The sequence below is a fragment of the Oncorhynchus mykiss genome, chromosome 18, assembly GCF_057628025.1.
Source record: "Oncorhynchus mykiss isolate SJ-2025 chromosome 18, ASM5762802v1, whole genome shotgun sequence".
NCBI lineage: Eukaryota > Metazoa > Chordata > Actinopteri > Salmoniformes > Salmonidae > Oncorhynchus > Oncorhynchus mykiss.
Window position 1 is genome coordinate 81064143 of NC_143039.1, and position 16110 is coordinate 81080252.

At 54.9% G+C, this 16110-nt stretch overlaps 1 protein-coding gene across 2 annotated transcripts in view; it reads right to left on the reverse strand.

Moving 5' to 3' along the window:
* The window catches only part of LOC110519153 (protein CBFA2T1), a 238440-nt gene extending 223428 nt beyond the window's left edge, over positions 1 to 15012 (reverse strand). For both annotated transcript variants that reach the window (XM_090206849.1, XM_090206848.1), the window contains exon 1: positions 14028 to 15012. In XM_090206849.1, coding sequence (XP_090062975.1) covers positions 14028 to 14055 — 28 coding nt within the window. In that variant the 5' untranslated portion in view covers positions 14056 to 15012. The remainder of the gene's footprint in view (positions 1 to 14027) is intronic.
* Positions 15013 to 16110: the final 1098 nt, after the last annotated feature.

Consider the following 16110-nt stretch of genomic DNA (forward strand, 5'->3'; position numbering starts at 1 on the left):
GACCCCATCACCCCAGAAACCTAGACCCCATCAGACTAGACCCCATCAACCCAGCAGACTAGACCACAGCAGACTAGACCCCACCACCCCAGCAGACTAGACCCCAGCAGACTAGACCCCATCACCCCAGCAGACTAGACCCCATCACCCCAAGCAGACTAAAGCCCATCACCCCAGCAGACTTGACCCCATCACCCCAGCAGATTAGACCCCTTTACCCCAGCAGACTAGACTCCATCACCCCAGCAGCCTACACCACATCACCCCAGCAGCCTAGATCCCATCACCCCAGCAGACTAGACCCCATCACCCCAGCAGCCTAGACCCCTTTACCCCAGCAGCCTAGACCACATCACCCCAGCAGCCTAGATCCCATCACCCCAGCAGACTAGACCCTATCAACCCAGCAGACTAGACCCCATCACCCCAGCAGACTAGACCACACCACACTAGACCCCATCACCCCAGCAGACTAGACCCCATCACCCCAGCAGACTAGACCCCATCACCCCAGCAGCCTAGACCCCATCAGACTAGACCCCATCAACCCAGCAGACTAGACCACAGCAGACTAGACCCCACCACCCCAGCAGACTAGACCCCAGCAGACTAGACCCCATCACCCCAGCAGACTAGACGCCATCACCCCAGCAGACTAGACCCCATCAGTCCAGCAGACTAGACACCATCACCCCAGCAGACTAGACCCCATCACCGCAGCAGGCTAGACCCCATCACCCCAGCAGATCAGACCCTTTCACCCCAGCAGACTAGACCCCAGCAGACCTACCCCATCACCCCACTAGACTAGACCCCATCACCCCAGCAGCCTAGACCCCATCACCCCCACAGCCTTAACCCCATCACCTCCACAGGCTATACCCCATCACCCCAGAAGACTAGACCCTTTCAACCCAGCAGACTAGACCCCATCACCCCAGCAGCCTAGACCCCATTACCCCCACAGCCTTGACCCCATCACCTCCACAGGCTATACCCCATCACCCCAGCAGACTAGACCCTATCACCCCAGCAGCCTAGACCCCATCACCCCCACAGCCTTGACCCCATCACCTCCACAGGCTATACCCCAGCAGACTAGACCCCATCATCCCAGAAGACTAGACCCCATCACCCCAGCAGACTAGACCCCATCACCCCAAGCAGACTAGAGCCCATCATCCCAGCAGACTAGACACCATCACCCCAGCAGCCTAGACCCCTTTACCCCAGCAGACTAGATGCCATCACCCCAGCAGCCTAGACCACATCACCCCAGCAGCCTAGATCCCATCACCCCAGCAGACTAGACCCCATCACCCCAGCACCCTAGACCCAATCAGACTAGACCCCATCACCCCAGCATACTAGACCCCATCACCCGAGCAGACTAGACCCCATCGCCCCAGCAGCCTAGACCCCATCACCCCAGCAGCTTAGACCCCATCAGACTAGACCCCATCAACCCAGCAGACTAGACCCCAGCAGACTAGACACCATCACCCCAGCAGTCTAGACCCCATCAGACTAGACCCCATCAACCCAGCAGACTAAACCACAGCAGACTAGACCCATCACCCCAGCAGAATAGACACCGTCACCCAAGCAGACTAGACCCCATCACTCAAGCACACTAGACCCCATCAACCCAGCAGAATAGACACCGTCACCCAAGCAGACTAGACCCCATTACCCAAGCAGACTAGACCCCATCACCCCAGCAGACTAGACCCCATCACCCCAGCAGACTAGCCCCCATCACCACCGCAGACTCGACCCCATCACCCCAGCATACTAGACCCCATCATCCCAGCCTATTAGACCCCATCACCCCAGCAGTCTAGACCACAGAAGACTAGACCCATCACCCCAGCAGACTAGACCCCATCACCCCAGCATACTAGACGCCATCACCCCAGCATACTAGACCACATCATCCAAGGCTATTAGACCCCATCACCACAGCAGACTAGACCCCATCCCCCCATCAGACTAGACCCCATCACCCCAGCAGACTAGACCCCATCACCCCAGCAGCCTAGACCCCATCACCCCCACAGCCTTGACCTAATCACCTCCAAAAGGCTATACCCAATCACCCCAGCAGACTAGACCCTATCAACCCAGCAGACTAGACCCCATCACCCCAGCAGACTAGACCACACCACACTAGACCCCATCACCCCAGCAGACTAGACCCCATCACCCCAGCAGACTAGACCCCATCACCCCAGCAGCCTAGACCCCATCAGACTAGACCCCATCAACCCAGCAGACTAGACCACAGCAGACTAGACCCCACCACCCCAGCAGACTAGACCCCAGCAGACTAGACCCCATCACCCCAGCAGACTAGACGCCATCACCCCAGCAGACTAGACCCCATCACTCCAGCAGACTAGACACCATCACCACAGCAGACTAGACCCCATCACCGCAGCAGGCTAGACCCCATCACCCCAGCAGGCTAGACCCCAGCAGATCAGACCCTATCACCCCAGCAGACTAGACCCCAGCAGACCTACCCCATCACCCCACTAGACTAGACCCCATCACCCCAGCAGCCTAGACCCCATCACCCCCACAGCCTTGACCCCATCACCTCCACAGGCTATACCCCATCACCCCAGCAGACTAGACCCTATCACCCCAGCAGCCTAGACCCCATCACCCCCACAGCGTTGACCCCATCACCTCCACAGGCTATACCCCAGCAGACTAGACCCCATCATCCCAGAAGACTAGACCCCATCACCCCAGCAGACTAGACCCCATCACCCCAAGCAGACTAGAGCCCATCACCCCAGCAGACTTGACCCCATCACCCCAGCAGATTAGACCCCTTTACCCCAGCAGACTAGACTCCATCACCCCAGCAGCCTAGACCACATCACCCCAGCAGCCTAGATCCCATCACCCCAGCAGACTAGACCCCATCACCCCAGCAGCCTAGACCCCATCACCCCCACAGCCTTGACCTAATCACCTCCAAAAGGCTATACCCCATCACCCCAGCAGACTAGACCCTATCAACCCAGCAGACTAGACCCCATCACCCCAGCAGACTAGACCACACCACACTAGACCCCATCACCCCAGCAGACTAGACCCCATCACCCCAGCAGACTAGACCCCATCACCCCAGAAACCTAGACCCCATCAGACTAGACCCCATCAACCCAGCAGACTAGACCACAGCAGACTAGACCCCACCACCCCAGCAGACTAGACCCCAGCAGACTAGACCCCATCACCCCAGCAGACTAGACCCCATCACCCCAAGCAGACTAAAGCCCATCACCCCAGCAGACTTGACCCCATCACCCCAGCAGATTAGACCCCTTTACCCCAGCAGACTAGACTCCATCACCCCAGCAGCCTACACCACATCACCCCAGCAGCCTAGATCCCATCACCCCAGCAGACTAGACCCCATCACCCCAGCAGCCTAGACCCCTTTACCCCAGCAGCCTAGACCACATCACCCCAGCAGCCTAGATCCCATCACCCCAGCAGACTAGACCCTATCAACCCAGCAGAATAGACACCGTCACCCAAGCAGACTAGACCCCATTTCCCAAGCAGACTAGACACTGTCACCCCAGCATACCAGACCCCATCACCCCCGCAGACTCGACCCCTTCACCCCAGCAGACTTGACCCCATCACCCCAGCAGATTAGACCGCCTTTACCCCAGCAGACTAGACCCCATCACCCCAGCAGCCTAGACAACATCACCCCAGCAGCCTAGATCCCATCACCCCAGCAGACTAGACCCCATCACCCCAGCAGCCTAGACCCCATCACCCCCACAGCCTTGACCTAATCACCTCCAAAAGGCTATACCCAATCACCCCAGCAGACTAGACCCTATCAACCCAGCAGACTAGACCCCATCACCCCAGCAGACTAGACCACACCACACTAGACCCCATCACCCCAGCAGACTAGACCCCATCACCCCAGCAGACTAGACCCCATCACCCCAGCAGCCTAGACCCCATCAGACTAGACCCCATCAACCCAGCAGACTAGACCACAGCAGACTAGACCCCACCACCCCAGCAGACTAGACCCCAGCAGACTAGACCCCATCACCCCAGCAGACTAGACGCCATCACCCCAGCAGACTAGACCCCATCACTCCAGCAGACTAGACACCATCACCACAGCAGACTAGACCCCATCACCGCAGCAGGCTAGACCCCATCACCCCAGCAGGCTAGACCCCAGCAGATCAGACCCTATCACCCCAGCAGACTAGACCCCAGCAGACCTACCCCATCACCCCACTAGACTAGACCCCATCACCCCAGCAGCCTAGACCCCATCACCCCCACAGCCTTGACCCCATCACCTCCACAGGCTATACCCCATCACCCCAGCAGACTAGACCCTATCACCCCAGCAGCCTAGACCCCATCACCCCCACAGCGTTGACCCCATCACCTCCACAGGCTATACCCCAGCAGACTAGACCCCATCATCCCAGAAGACTAGACCCCATCACCCCAGCAGACTAGACCCCATCACCCCAAGCAGACTAGAGCCCATCACCCCAGCAGACTTGACCCCATCACCCCAGCAGATTAGACCCCTTTACCCCAGCAGACTAGACTCCATCACCCCAGCAGCCTAGACCACATCACCCCAGCAGCCTAGATCCCATCACCCCAGCAGACTAGACCCCATCACCCCAGCAGCCTAGACCCCATCACCCCCACAGCCTTGACCTAATCACCTCCAAAAGGCTATACCCCATCACCCCAGCAGACTAGACCCTATCAACCCAGCAGACTAGACCCCATCACCCCAGCAGACTAGACCACACCACACTAGACCCCATCACCCCAGCAGACTAGACCCCATCACCCCAGCAGACTAGACCCCATCACCCCAGAAACCTAGACCCCATCAGACTAGACCCCATCAACCCAGCAGACTAGACCACAGCAGACTAGACCCCACCACCCCAGCAGACTAGACCCCAGCAGACTAGACCCCATCACCCCAGCAGACTAGACCCCATCACCCCAAGCAGACTAAAGCCCATCACCCCAGCAGACTTGACCTCATCACCCCAGCAGATTAGACCCCTTTACCCCAGCAGACTAGACTCCATCACCCCAGCAGCCTACACCACATCACCCCAGCAGCCTAGATCCCATCACCCCAGCAGACTAGACCCCATCACCCCAGCAGCCTAGACCCCTTTACCCCAGCAGCCTAGACCACATCACCCCAGCAGCCTAGATCCCATCACCCCAGCAGACTAGACCCTATCAACCCAGCAGACTAGACCCCATCACCCCAGCAGACTAGACCACACCACACTAGACCCCATCACCCCAGCAGACTAGACCCCATCACCCCAGCAGACTAGACCCCATCACCCCAGCAGCCTAGACCCCATCAGACTAGACCCCATCAACCCAGCAGACTAGACCACAGCAGACTAGACGCCACCACCCCAGCAGACTAGACCCCAGCAGACTAGACCCCATCACCCCAGCAGACTAGACGCCATCACCCCAGCAGACTAGACCCCATCAGTCCAGCAGACTAGACACCATCACCCCAGCAGACTAGACCCCATCACCGCAGCAGGCTAGACCCCATCACCCCAGCAGGCTAGACCCCAGCAGATCAGACCCTTTCACCCCAGCAGACTAGACCCCAGCAGACCTACCCCATCACCCCACTAGACTAGACCCCATCACCCCAGCAGCCTAGACCCCATCACCCCCACAGCCTTAACCCCATCACCTCCACAGGCTATACCCCATCACCCCAGAAGACTAGACCCTTTCAACCCAGCAGACTAGACCCCATCACCCCAGCAGCCTAGACCCCATTACCCCCACAGCCTTGACCCCATCACCTCCACAGGCTATACCCCATCACCCCAGCAGACTAGACCCTATCACCCCAGCAGCCTAGACCCCATCACCCCCACAGCCTTGACCCCATCACCTCCACAGGCTATACCCCAGCAGACTAGACCCCATCATCCCAGAAGACTAGACCCCATCACCCCAGCAGACTAGACCCCATCACCCCAAGCAGACTAGAGCCCATCATCCCAGCAGACTAGACACCATCACCCCAGCAGCCTAGACCCCTTTACCCCAGCAGACTAGATGCCATCACCCCAGCAGCCTAGACCACATCACCCCAGCAGCCTAGATCCCATCACCCCAGCAGACTAGACCCCATCACCCCAGCACCCTAGACCCAATCAGACTAGACCCCATCACCCCAGCATACTAGACCCCATCACCCGAGCAGACTAGACCCCATCGCCCCAGCAGCCTAGACCCCATCACCCCAGCAGCTTAGACCCCATCAGACTAGACCCCATCAACCCAGCAGACTAGACCCCAGCAGACTAGACACCATCACCCCAGCAGTCTAGACCCCATCAGACTAGACCCCATCAACCCAGCAGACTAAACCACAGCAGACTAGACCCATCACCCCAGCAGAATAGACACCGTCACCCAAGCAGACTAGACCCCATCACTCAAGCACACTAGACCCCATCAACCCAGCAGAATAGACACCGTCACCCAAGCAGACTAGACCCCATTACCCAAGCAGACTAGACCCCATCACCCCAGCAGACTAGACCCCATCACCCCAGCAGACTAGCCCCCATCACCACCGCAGACTCGACCCTATCACCCCAGCATACTAGACCCCATCATCCCAGCCTATTAGACCCCATCACCCCAGCAGTCTAGACCACAGAAGACTAGACCCATCACCCCAGCAGACTAGACCCCATCACCCCAGCATACTAGACGCCATCACCCCAGCATACTAGACCACATCATCCAAGGCTATTAGACCCCATCACCACAGCAGACTAGACCCCATCCCCCCAGCAGACTAGACGCCATCACCCCAGCATACTAGACCCCATCATCCCAGCCTTTTAGACCCCATCACCCCAGCAGACTAGACCCCATCACCCCAGTAGACTAGAACCCACCACCCCAGCAGACTAGACCCCATCACCCCAGCAGCCTAGACCCCATCAGACTAGACCCCATCACCCCAGCAGACTAGACCCCATCACCCCAGCAGCCTAGACCCCATCAGACTAGACCCCATCAACCCAGCAGACTAGACCACAGCAGACTAGACCCACCACCCCAGCAGACTAGACCCCAGCAGACTAGACCCCATCAACCCAGCAGACTAGACCACAGAAGACTAGACCCATCACCCCAGCAGACTAGACCCCATCACCCCAGCATACTGGACGCCATCACCCCAGCATACTAGACCCCATCATCCCAGCCTATTAGACCACATCACCCCAGCAGACTAGACCCCATCCCCCCAGGAGACTAGACCCCATCACCCCAGCAGTCTAGACCCCATCAGACTAGACCCCATAAGACTAGACCCCATCACCCCAGCAGACTAGACCCCATTACCCCAGTAAACTAGAACCCATCATCCCAGCAGACTAGACCCCATCACCCCAGCAGCCTAGACCCCATCACCCCAGCAGACTAGACCCCATCACCCGAGCAGTCTAGACCCCATCAGACTAGACCCCATCACCCCAGCAGACTAGACCCCATCACCCCAGCAGCCTAGACCCCATCAGACTAGACCCCATCAACCCAGCAGACTAGACCACAACAGACTAGACCCACCACCCCAGCAGACTAGACCCCAGCAGACTAGACCCCAGCAGACCTACCCCATCACCCCACTAGACTAGACCCCATCACCCCAGCAGCCTAGACCCCATCACCCCAGTAGCGTAGACCCCATCACCCCAGCAACCTAGACCCCATCACCCCCACAGCCTAGACCCCATCACCCCAACAGCCTTGACCCCATCACCTCCACAGGCTATACCCCATCACCCCAGCAGACTAGACCCTATCACCCCAGCAGCCTAGACCCCATCACCCCCACAGCCTTGACCCCATCACCTCCACAGGCTATACCCAATCACCCCAGCAGACTAGACCCCATCACCCCAGCAGACTAGACCCCATCACCCCAAGCAGATTAGACCCCATCACCCCAAGCAGACTAGAGCCCATCATCCGAGCAGACTAGACACCATCACCCCAGCAGCCTAGACCCCTTTACCCCAGCAGACTAGACCCCATCACCCAAGCAGCCTAGACCACATCACCCCAGCAGCCTAGATCCCATCACCCCAGCAGACTAGACCCCATCACCCCAGCACCCTAGACCCAATCAGACTAGACCCCATCACCCCAGCATACTAGACCCCATCACCCCAGCATACAAGACCCTATAACCCCAGCATACTAGACCCCATCACCCCAGCAGACTAGACCCCATCACCCGAGCAGACGAGACCCCATCACCCCAGCAGCCTAGACCCCAGCAGACTAGACACCATCACCCCAGCTGTCTAGACCCCATCAGACTAGACCCCATCAACCCAGCAGACTAAACCACAGCAGACTAGACCCATCACCCCAGCAGAATAGACACCGTCACCAAAGCAGACTAGACCCCATCACTCAAGCACACTAGACCCCGTCAACCCAGCAGAATAGACACCGTCACCCAAGCAGACTAGACCCCATTACCCAAGCAGACTAGACCCCATCACCCCAGCAGACTAGACCCCATCACCCCAGCAGACTAGACCCCATCACCCCAGCAGACTAGACCCCATCACCCCAGCAGACTAGACCCCATCACCCCAGCAGACTAGACCCCATCACCACCGCAGACTCGACCCCATCACCCCAGCAGAGTCGACCCCATCACCCCAGCAGATTAGACCCCATCACCCCAGCAGACTAGACACCATCACCCCAGCAGACTAGAACCCATCACCCCAGTAGCCTAGGTCCCATCACCCCAGCAGCCTAGACCCCATCACCCACACAGCCTTGACCTAATCACCTCCACAGGCTATACCCCATCACCCCAGCAGACTAGACCCTATCAACCCAGCAGACTAGACCCCATCACCCCAGCAGACTAGACCACAGCAGACTAGACCCCATCACCCCAGCAGATTGGACCCCATCACCCCAACAGACTAGACTCCATCACCCCAGCAGTCTAGACCCCATCAGACTAGACCCCATCACCCCAGCAGACTAGACCCCATCACCGCAGCAGGCTAGACCCCATCACCCCAGCAGGCTAGACCCCAGCAGATTAGACCCTATCACCACAGCAGACTAGATCCCAGCAGACCTACCCCATCACCCCACTAGACTACACCCCAACACCCCAGCAGCCTAGACCCCATCACCCCAGCAGCCTAGACCCCATCACCCCAGCAGCCTAGACCCCATCACCCCAGAAGACTAGACCCCATCACCCGAGCAGTCTAGACCCCATCAGACTAGACCCCATCACCCCAGCAGACTAGACCCCATCACCCCAGCAGCCTAGACCCCATCAGACTAGACCCCATCAACCCAGCAGACTAGACCACAGCAGACTAGACCCCACCACCCCAGCAGACTAGACCCCAGCAGACTAGACCCCATCACCCCAGCAGACTAGACCCCATCACCCAAGCAGACTAGACCCCATCACCCAATCAGACTCGACCCCATCACCGCAGCAGACTCGACCCCATCACCCCAGCAGACTCGAACCCATCACCCAGGCAGACTAGACCCCATCACCCCAGCAGACTAGACCCCATCACTCCAGCAGCCTAGACCCCATCACCCCAGTAGTCTAGACCCCATCAGACTAGACCCCATCACCCCAGCAGACTAGACCCCATCACCCCAGCATACTAGACCCCATCACCCCAGCATACTAGACCCCATCATCCCAGCCTATTAGACCCCATCACCCCAGCAGACTAGACCCCATCCCCCCAGCAGACTAGACCCCATCACCCCAGCAGTCTAGACCCCATCAGACTAGACCCCACAGGACTAGACCCCATCACCCCAGCAGACTAGACCCCATCACCCCAGTAGACTAAAATCCATCACCCCAGCAGACTAGACCCCATCACCCCAGCAGACTAGACCCCATCATCCCAGTAGACTAGAACCCATCACCCCAGCATACCAGAACCCATCACCCCAGCAGACTAGAACCAATCAGACTAGACCCCATCACCCCAGCATACTAGACCCCATCACCCCAGCATACTAGAACCCATCACCCCAGCAGACTAGACCCCATCATCCCAGTAGACTAGAACCCATCACCCCAGCATACCAGAACCCATCACCCCAGCAGTCTAGAACCAATCAGACTAGACCCCATCACCCCAGCATACTAGACCCCATCACCCCAGCATACTAGAACCCATAACCCCAGCAGACTAGACCCCATCACCCCAGCACACTAGACCCCATCACCCCAGCAGACTAGACCCCATCACCCCAGCAGTCTAGACCCCATCACCCCAGCAGACTAGACCCCATCAACCCAGCAGGATAGACACTGTCACCCACACAGCCTAGACCCCTTTACCCCAGCAGACTAGACCCCATCACCCCAGCAGCCTAGACCACATCACCCCAGCAGCCTAGATCCCATCACCCCAGCACCCTAGAACCAATCAGACTAGACCCCATCACCGCAGCAGGCTAGACCCCATCACCCCAGCAGGCTAGACCACAGCAGATCAGACCCTATCACCCCAGCAGACTAGACCCCAGCAGACCTACCCCATCACCCCACTAGACTAGACCCCATCACCCCAGCAGCCTAGACCCCATCACCCCAGCAGCCTAGACCCCATCACCCCAGCAGCCTAGTCCCCATCACCCCCACAGCCTTGACCCCATCACCTCCAAAGGCTATACCCCATCACACCAGCAGACTAGACCCTATCAACCCAGCAGACCAGACCCCATCACCCCAGAAGACTAGACCCCATCACCCGAGCAGTCTAGACCCCATCAGACTAGACCCCATCACCCCAGCAGACTAGACCCCATCACCCCAGCAGCCTAGACCCCATCAGACTAGACCCCATCAACCCAGCAGACTAGACCACAGCAGACTAGACCCCACCACCCCAGCAGACTAGACCCCAGCAGACTAGACCCCATCACCCCAGCAGACTAGACCCCATCACCCAAGCAGACTAGACCCCATCACCCAATCAGACTCGACCCCATCACCGCAGCAGACTCGACCCCATCACCCCAGCAGACTCGAACCCATCACCCAGGCAGACTAGACCCCATCACCCCAGCAGACTAGACCCCATCACTCCAGCAGCCTAGACCCCATCACCCCAGTAGTCTAGACCCCATCAGACTAGACCCCATCACCCCAGCAGACTAGACCCCATCACCCCAGCATACTAGACCCCATCACCCCAGCATACTAGACCCCATCATCCCAGCCTATTAGACCCCATCACCCCAGCAGACTAGACCCCATCCCCCCAGCAGACTAGACCCCATCACCCCAGCAGTCTAGACCCCATCAGACTAGACCCCACAGGACTAGACCCCATCACCCCAGCAGACTAGACCCCATCACCCCAGTAGACTAAAATCCATCACCCCAGCAGACTAGACCCCATCACCCCAGCAGACTAGACCCCATCATCCCAGTAGACTAGAACCCATCACCCCAGCATACCAGAACCCATCACCCCAGCAGACTAGAACCAATCAGACTAGACCCCATCACCCCAGCATACTAGACCCCATCACCCCAGCATACTAGAACCCATCACCCCAGCAGACTAGACCCCATCATCCCAGTAGACTAGAACCCATCACCCCAGCATACCAGAACCCATCACCCCAGCAGTCTAGAACCAATCAGACTAGACCCCATCACCCCAGCATACTAGACCCCATCACCCCAGCATACTAGAACCCATAACCCCAGCAGACTAGACCCCATCACCCCAGCACACTAGACCCCATCACCCCAGCAGACTAGACCCCATCACCCCAGCAGTCTAGACCCCATCACCCCAGCAGACTAGACCCCATCAACCCAGCAGGATAGACACTGTCACCCACACAGCCTAGACCCCTTTACCCCAGCAGACTAGACCCCATCACCCCAGCAGCCTAGACCACATCACCCCAGCAGCCTAGATCCCATCACCCCAGCACCCTAGAACCAATCAGACTAGACCCCATCACCGCAGCAGGCTAGACCCCATCACCCCAGCAGGCTAGACCACAGCAGATCAGACCCTATCACCCCAGCAGACTAGACCCCAGCAGACCTACCCCATCACCCCACTAGACTAGACCCCATCACCCCAGCAGCCTAGACCCCATCACCCCAGCAGCCTAGACCCCATCACCCCAGCAGCCTAGTCCCCATCACCCCCACAGCCTTGACCCCATCACCTCCAAAGGCTATACCCCATCACACCAGCAGACTAGACCCTATCAACCCAGCAGACCAGACCCCATCACCCCAGCAGACTAGACTCCAGCAGACTAGACCCCATCACCCCAGCAGCCTAGACCCCATCAGACTAGACCCCATCACCCCAGCAGACTAGACCCCATCAGACTAGACCCCATCACCCCAGCAGACTAGACCCCATCACCCCAAGCAGACTAGACCCCATCACCCCAGCAGCCTAGACCCCATCAAACTAGACCCCATCAACCCAGCAGACTAGACCACAGCAGACTAGACCCCATAACCCCAGCAGACTAGACCCCATCACCCCAGCAGACTAGACCCCATCACCCTAGCAGACTAGACCCCATCACCCCAGCAGACTAGACCCCATCACCCCAGCAGACTAGACCCCATCACCCCAGCAGACTAGAACCCATCATCCAAGCAGACTAGACCCCATCACCCAGGCAGACTAGACCCCATCACCCAATCAGACTAGACCCCTTCACCCCAGCAGACTCGACCCCATCACCCCAGCAGGCTAGACCCCATCACCCCAAGCAGACTAGACCCCAGCAGACTAGACCCCATCACCCCAGTAGCCTAGATTCACATAGGCACACCTGTTAATTTAAATGCATTCCAGGTGACTACCTCATGAAGGTGGTTGAGAGAATGCCAAGAGTGTGCAAAGCTGTTATCAAGGCAAAGGGTGTCTACTTTGAAGAAACTTAAATATAAAATATATGTTGATTTGTTTAACACTTTTTTGGTTACTACATGATTCTATATGTGTTATTTCATAGTGTTGATGTCTTCACTGTTATTCTACAATGTAGAAAATAGTAAAAAATAAAGAAAAACCCTTGATTGAGTAGGTGTGTCCAAACTTTTGACTTGTACTGTATTTGAATGAATGAAAATTGTAGCTGAACAAAGTGAATTAAAGTAAAACATCTCCATTAGACAAATATGAAGCGCTATTTAACTATTAATTATCTCAATTATATCTATACAGGCTACATTGATATATAGTCTAGGCAATTTGACTCTGGCGGAACGAATAGGACCACTGACTGAACAGTAGATAACATTTCCATTCAAATCATTTTCATGTAAGTATAGACGCTAACATTAGACGACGAAAATGCAGCCTGGTGTCAAGGTACCAAATAATATGTGTATGATCCCATTACGCGCGGAAAGAACCGTGAGACATAGACAATTATTTCATTTCAAGGTTTTGGATGATATTCTATGATTCTGTCTCTAGATCTAATAAACATGTCAAATGAAAACTAGAATATAATAACCTGTAGATTAAATCAATGTTAGATTATTATATTTCTGTTTCGTATCATATTCCCGTAGCCTATTTTACGCGCCGTTCGTTCCAATAATAACCTACCCGGTTGCGCGTGATTATAAACCGCAATTCCATAGGCTAGATCATAGATTATTTTCAAATAATATATTACTCATATTAAGAAAATATTTGTACTAAGTATTTTCATAAAGAGACATTGCCTACTTTAGCAAGCACCTTGTTGCATCCGATACAATTCACCACGGCTGTAACGGAACAGGGATACAGCAAGTCTCACCAGATGATCTAGTGACTTCTCTCCACAATCACATACACACAGCGTAATAAAAGACAAGCTAAGAAGAGAGTGAATGAATGGAAAAAAATGGCACTTACACTGAAAAGAGGCAGAAACTCCCACCATGCGTTACGGTGTTGAGGGCAAAATAATAATTTCCAGCCAGTCTCTGACTCGTCCACTCGATATGTTACAACGACGAATGTTTCTCCGTCCAGTCTATTAGAATACGGCTCCAAAGTCAGAACCGTCCGTCAGAACTTCAGAACACACCAGTAAAACCGATATGTTAGAATGACGAATGTTTCTCCGTCCAGTCTATTAGAATACGGCTCCAAAGTCAGAACCGTCCGTCAGAACTTCAGAACACACCAGCAAAACCGATATGTTAGAATGACGAATGTTTCTCCGTCCAGACTATTTTGAATACGGCTCCAAAGTCAGAGCTTCAGCAAAACCGCAGGGTGGCAAAGATTCTTCATTCAGTGGACAGAATTCTGGATGGAACGAAACTGAACGGGTGTTCGAGTTGAGCGCAGCTAGAGAAAACACCAAGATGATGCGAAGCTCCAAAACATTAACTACCGCTTCTGTCTGTTCTGCTTTCTGTAATTGAAAGCCTTTTTATCTTCTAAAAATGTTGATAATTTCGTTTATAGATATAGGGTAGTCTAGAATTAGAGATGAATGACCACACGTTCGGATTTGCCTTTTCATACGTCTCGCGCGCCTGCCGGTTTTGTATCGGTTGCGGTTCGAACGAGGAATAGAATAGTGGTGCTTCCTTCGCCTGCAGCTGGGTTCGGTCGGTCGGTCGGTCGGCGGAGTTCCAGGACCCAGGTGGAGGGAGGCCAGGAGGTGTGGGCGGGCTCCCAGCGGTGGGAGGAGGCGTGGGTGACAGGCGGAGGCGTCTGTCCCAAAACAGGTTGTAGAGGTCAAGTAGAAGTGTATAACAACGATATACTAGTACGGATTGTCCAGGTTATTTTATTACCCTGTCGTTCAGAAGGACTACTGAGCTCTGCCTCTATCTGAGGAATGGCTGTGATCCCGTCTGTCTCTGACTGTTCTTCGCAAGAGTGCGAGTCAAGTAGATACGCGCACAGATAGTGGTCTGCCCAATGATGTGTAAACCCTGGATTGCTGTTTAGGTGTTGGCCAGTGAGACGTTTTGACTTGAATCCACCGGTCGGCCATATTGGTACTCCCCAGTAGGAGCAATCCTCCACAGGAATGAATGGAATTCCACAGTATTTCAGTAAAATGTTTCAAGGAGAAACGTACATGCATTTAATTTATTTTGTTGTTGTAGTCATTTATAATGTTTTATGTTTAACTCATCAAATCATTTATAAAAGTATGCATTAAGCTGTCTGTAATATAATAAATTTGGCAACGCGAATGTAGACATTAAAAAATTCATTTATTTATCTTCCAAACAATTTTTTTACAACGGTTGGGGAGAAACAAGATGGAAACGAGGTATCTTCAACACAGCGCCCCCTGTCAAATAAAATAAAATAAAGTTTATTTGTCACGTGCGCCAAATACAACAGGTGTAGGTAGACCTTACAGTGAAATGCTTACTTACAGGCTCTAACCAATAGTGTGAAAAAAGTGTGTGTGTGTGTGTGTGTGTGTGTGTGTGTGTGTGTGTAGGTAAGTAAAGAAATAAAACAACAATAAAAAGACATTTGAAAAAAGAGTAGCGAGGCTAGAAACAGACACCGGTTAGTCAGACTGATTGAGGTAGTATGTACATGTAGGTATCGTTAAAGCGACTATGCATCTATGATGAACAGAGAGTAGCAGAAGCGTAAAAAGAGGGGTTGGCGGGTGGTGAAACACAATGCAGATAGCCCGGTTAGCTAATATGCGGGAGCACTGTTTGGTCGGGCCAATTTAGATAGTATGTACATGAATGTATGGTTAAAGTGACTATGCATGTATGATAAACAGAGAGAAGCAGCAGCGTAAAAGATGGGTTGGGGGGGCACACAATGCAAATAGCCCAGGTAGCCATTTGGTTACCTGTTCATGAGTCTTATGGCTTGGGGGAAAAAACTGTTGAGAAGCCTTTTTGTCCTAGACTTGGCACTCCGGTACCGCTTGCCATGCGGTAGTAGAGAGAACAGTCTATGACTGGGGTGGCTGGGGTCTTTGACAATTTTTAGGGCCTTC